This window comes from Sesamum indicum, linkage group LG4, assembly GCF_000512975.1.
Source record: "Sesamum indicum cultivar Zhongzhi No. 13 linkage group LG4, S_indicum_v1.0, whole genome shotgun sequence".
Taxonomy (NCBI): Eukaryota; Viridiplantae; Streptophyta; class Magnoliopsida; order Lamiales; family Pedaliaceae; genus Sesamum; species Sesamum indicum.
Genome location: NC_026148.1, coordinates 6,185,839 through 6,190,771, shown reverse-complemented (window position 1 = coordinate 6,190,771; position 4,933 = coordinate 6,185,839). Strand labels below are relative to the sequence as shown.

The following is a 4,933-nucleotide window of genomic DNA, read 5'->3' as shown; positions in this document are numbered from 1 at the left end:
CTGTATCTCATGCTCCACTACTGATAGGACCTTCCAGAAAGAGATTCTTGCGGGAAATTTGTGGTCAGCCGACTGCAGCTCAAAGAGATCCAGCGACCATTGCTGCTATCACTGCTGGGGTTATGGGCGGCGCAAATATTGTGCGAGTACATAATGTTAGAGATAATCGAGATGCTGTCAAGCTCTGTGATGCCATGCTGCAAAGGAGAAGAAGAAACAGTGTTTGATGGAATCATATCATCCACTGCATCTATTTGCTTCTTGAATTTGTTGTGTGCCTCCACAAGTAAAGATTGAGATGCTGCCAAGTGCAAGACCAATTCAAACAACACCCTATTGAGATTTATGTAAAATCTGCATCAATCGAAAGGGGAAACTTTTCATTTTTGATTTTATGGAAACCAAAATAGATTGTACTTTCGAAAATATTTAGTTTCCTTTGAAATACTTCCTTTTTTCTTAAGTTTCCTACCAAATTTCTGAGTTCCATAGGACAACTTTTATTTTTCCTAACTTTTTAGCGAAAGATTTATTTCGTACTTTAAGCTACAAATATATAGATTCTTGTGTCACTTATAGCTATTTCATTTAATAATAACTAATCTAATATTACGCTAAGTTAGTCATATTGTATACATATATGTAATGTAATAAACATATTTTATACCACAAGGCTAAAAGAATAAATACCATATTATTGTTTCGTTTTAATAGCAATTACATCAAATAATAACTTCAAATATATAGTTACACTGCACTAAAGTAAAGGGATAATTGCGTAAAACCCCTTTGTACTTCAGAAATTCGGCTAAAAACTCATCGTATTAAAGGTATACGCAAAAAATTCCGTCATTGTACTTAACAACGTCAATTTTTTTTAATGATTTGCCCATTATGCCCTTGTGTTAGTAGCCATTGATTTTTCATAGCTAAAAATAAACGGCTTAGATCTTAAGTATTTATAAAATATATTTTTACCCCAATTATACATATACACAATTATATGTAAAATTAAATATTATAATATATAACATATACAAATAATCAATATAATATATATTATATATGTATGTATGTATATATTTGGCGTCGTCGGCCGTCGCCCCAAATTTGGGAGGGCGACATCGCTTGTCGCCACCTAGATCTGATGTCCTCCCAAATTTGGGCGACTACACCACGATCCGACGCTTAGTCCACCCAAATATCACGGAGAGACGGGCGGTGGAGGGTGGGAGGCGGAGGCTGGGGGTGGAGGCTGGGAGGCGTAAGCGGGGACAATGGGGTGGCTAATGATTGGGGGGTGAGCGGTGGGGGGACGATCCCTTTTTTTCTTTTTTCTTTATTTATTTTTTTTGTTGATTTATCAATTTGTTGTATTTTTTATTTTGTAAATTTAAATTTAATGAATTAGTTTAATCATGTACTTTTTATGTTTAAAAATATTATATTAAAACTTTAAATTTATTTATTGTAATTTATATATTTAATATAATTTTAATATATATCCAACATAAAAATTAAATGAACTAATAATATTTTAGAACTAAAATCATGTATTTTGATATTAAAAACTTACAAATAATATTAAATAATCTTAAAAATTTAATATTTTTGTATGTAAAATATTTTAATTTGATGTAATAACATTATCTACATATAAAAAATGATGAATACTACTTTTTTTATATTTATCATATTTTTACAACAAAATATGAAAAATATAAAGAATAATTAAACAATATTGATAGGGGCAATTTTGTTTATTCGAAAAGGAAAAATATTGAAAATGAATAAAAGTTATGCCATTTGCATGTCCAACACCTGTGCACAACTCAATTTTTTTGATGGAGATGGTCTTTTTTGCAGGGTTTATAATTATACAGGGTCTCTTTTGGCTATTTTATTAACATAGGTAAGTATTTAGCAATTTTTCTTTAACACTGAGCCATATTATGCAATTTTTCCTAAAATAAATTATTTTTTAGTTTAGCTGATATGAAATTGAAGTAGATATGCCTGAATTAAGAAGAAAAAAGTAATATGTTTAAATTTTATGACTACAAAGCACTAATACTTCGATAATTCTTACACTAAGTTGATTCGACATTGTATTTATCTTACTCAATTTTTATTTTTTATAATTGCTTAGTGACTTCAGTATACGAATGCTACCATATTGTTTGCAGGTCTTCGTTTTGAGACTTGTGAAAATTAGGGCCGAAGATCTGAAGTTTAATATAACCAAACGAGAAACTTTTTGCTCGCATTAAGTCACAATAATTGTGAGAAACACAAAGCTAACACGTGAGACTAATAAAAACATCAAATAGTGGAATAGAGAAGCAAAAGCTATTGACTCTCAAGTGGACGACACCCAAGTTGCAAGTGGTACCAGGTTCTCCTTGGCCCCTCTCAGTTGTCGAGCAGGAGGCTCATCTGGTCCTGCCACGTTTAGGGAGTCCCGATAGAGAGAAAGGAGGTGAAGAAGTAATTGTGGATGAACTCTTTCCTAATTGCTAGACCCCGACTATAGATGAATATGATGGAACCATTAACCCTCAAGAACAGTTGTCTCGTTTTGAGAACATAACTCTCCTCCATCGTTACACGAATGGGATCAAATGTAGAGAGTTTGTCACCACGTTTGCCCGGACAACCCAACAATGGTTTAACAACGGCTTATTGGCTCAATCAAGACTTTTCAGGCATTCGGTGCTCTATTCTTACACCAATTTTCTAGCAGTAAGCGACATCAGAAGATGGCTTTAAACCTCTTCACGTTCTTATAGAAGGAGTTAGAGTCTCTGAGGGACTACCTTCAGGCTTCAATGCTGTTGCCTTCAAAGTCGCCTCAGCCAGTCTGGAGGTTTGGCAGCACTTCTCCTAGGGTATTAGATGGAGACTTCTTCAAATCCTTAGAAAAGAAGCCGACCTTGGACTTTCACAACCTCTTGAACTGAGGAGAGAAGTACATAGAAGCATGAGCTCCCAAGAAAAGGGCCGAGGGGAGAAGAGGAAGGACCATAAGGAGGAGGACTCCTCCCAGAAGTTAAAAATCGAGTTTCAGGATAAGAAACCCCCTTCAAAGGGATACCCCTCATACACGTCTTTGAGTGCCCCCGTCATTTAAGTGCTAATGGTGGTGGAAGAACGGTCGAGTGTCCTACCGGCCTACCGTATTACCCCAAAAACTTCTTCGAAGGAAAGCCTTTCCACGTTAGTATACGGGATAGATCTATCATCCATGCTAAATTGGGGATGCCCTCTCTTTGTCTGGGGAGCGGATTGCAAATCAGTCTTGCCCTGTGAAGGGGGTTTTGGTAGGGGGATCTCTTCTTCTTTGGAAGGTTCTTGCTAGCGGGGCAAGGTCGCAACAAGCTTAGGCATAGGTTCCTTGGGGCATCTACCTCCATGGCAGCAGGCTCATTGATGGCTAGGGACCCCTTCACTTCCTACATCAGGGTCCCCAATATGGTCTCCATCTCTTCATTTGAAAAGAACCTTCTTGCTATGTTATTGAGCAATTTGAAAAAATTCATAAGCAGGTAAAAAGTTGAGCAGCTCGGTTACCTGAGTCTATTAGGGCCTCCTCTATAGCAGGTCTCTCGAGGGTTGATGTGAAGCGATTTGGGACACCTTCTATAGCCGCTTCAGGGTTCAAAAAAGTGACCTCCACCTTAGAAGGGGAATACCCCTAGGCAATAATTTGCCATTGGCAGCTAGCCATTTCCCTTTGGAAATCCTCCAACTGTTTATAAATAGGAAGACAACTTTCACAATTTGACTCCAAGATAACACTGACCATTCCCAGAGTTAGGAAACCACAAGTGAACATCATTAGCCGTATCCTACAGAGCCTCCTCTTGACCCTTGGTAAGATCCAACAACTGTTGATTTTAGCTTCTTAGCTTGATTTTCTACTTGATAGTATCTCACCACGGCCTCCTTCAACTTGGACGCATCAGTGGCCAAGTGTGATGCCCATAGATTATTATAAATAATTAAAATACTAATTGATAATTATTATAAAAAATTAAAATAGTTATAAATAAATTATATATTGAAATTTAAATATATTAAGATTTTTGAAGGGATTATTGGATTTTTATAAATTGTTGGGGCCAAATTATGTGAATTAAGAGATCAAGGAACGTAATGAAAATTTCAGAAAAAAGTTTAAATTCAGTAAAAAAGACAAAAAGGAAACTGAAGTGGCTGCCAACCCCACCGCCTCACCCTTTTAATTACACAAACAAACACAAAACAAAAACACACATATGCAAATTTGCACACAATTCCACACATACACACACGCACTCATATGGAATTGACGAATAGGTCCCAAGGTATTTTTTTTATTTTAATTATTATTAATTTATGCAATTATCTTATTTGATTAATGCATTTATTAAATATAATCTATATTGTCTGATGTATGTTTAACTGAAAAATATAATGAATTTGACTATTTATAAATTAGTGATAAATTAAATATCCCATTTTTTTTAAGAATTTTATGGTGGGATAGTTAAATACTTGATTTGTTAGATTTAATCATTACTATATAATTTACTTAATTTCATTGAGCCTATTAACCAAATACTTACTTATATGTACTGGTATTTAATTAAGTTCTATAGTACTGAGGAATTGATAGAGAACTCATTGAAATATTTAAAAATAATATTTGAGAAATATGATATTTATTAAAAAGGAATACGAGATTCTTGTAATAATTTGATTTAAGGATGTTATAAAGAACAATAGTTATAAAAATATGAGAGATTTGATCAAATGAACTCTTAACAATTAATTGATTAATTTGATATATATGTTGGAAAGTTTAGAATGCCTAGTTATGACAAGAAAATGAAATGGAGATTTCAGTTTCCTATATAAGAGAAATATTAAAAGATTGGTGAAATTGTACAAA

At 34.3% G+C, this 4,933-nt stretch overlaps 1 protein-coding gene across 2 annotated transcripts in view; it reads left to right on the top strand.

Moving 5' to 3' along the window:
* The window catches only part of LOC105160116 (folate synthesis bifunctional protein, mitochondrial), a 2,505-nt gene extending 2,029 nt beyond the window's left edge, over window positions 1–476 (top strand). For both annotated transcript variants that reach the window (XM_011077379.2, XM_011077380.2), the window contains exon 3: window positions 1–476. This exon is cut by the window's left edge. In XM_011077379.2, coding sequence (XP_011075681.1) covers window positions 1–227 — 227 coding nt within the window. In that variant the 3' untranslated portion in view covers window positions 228–476.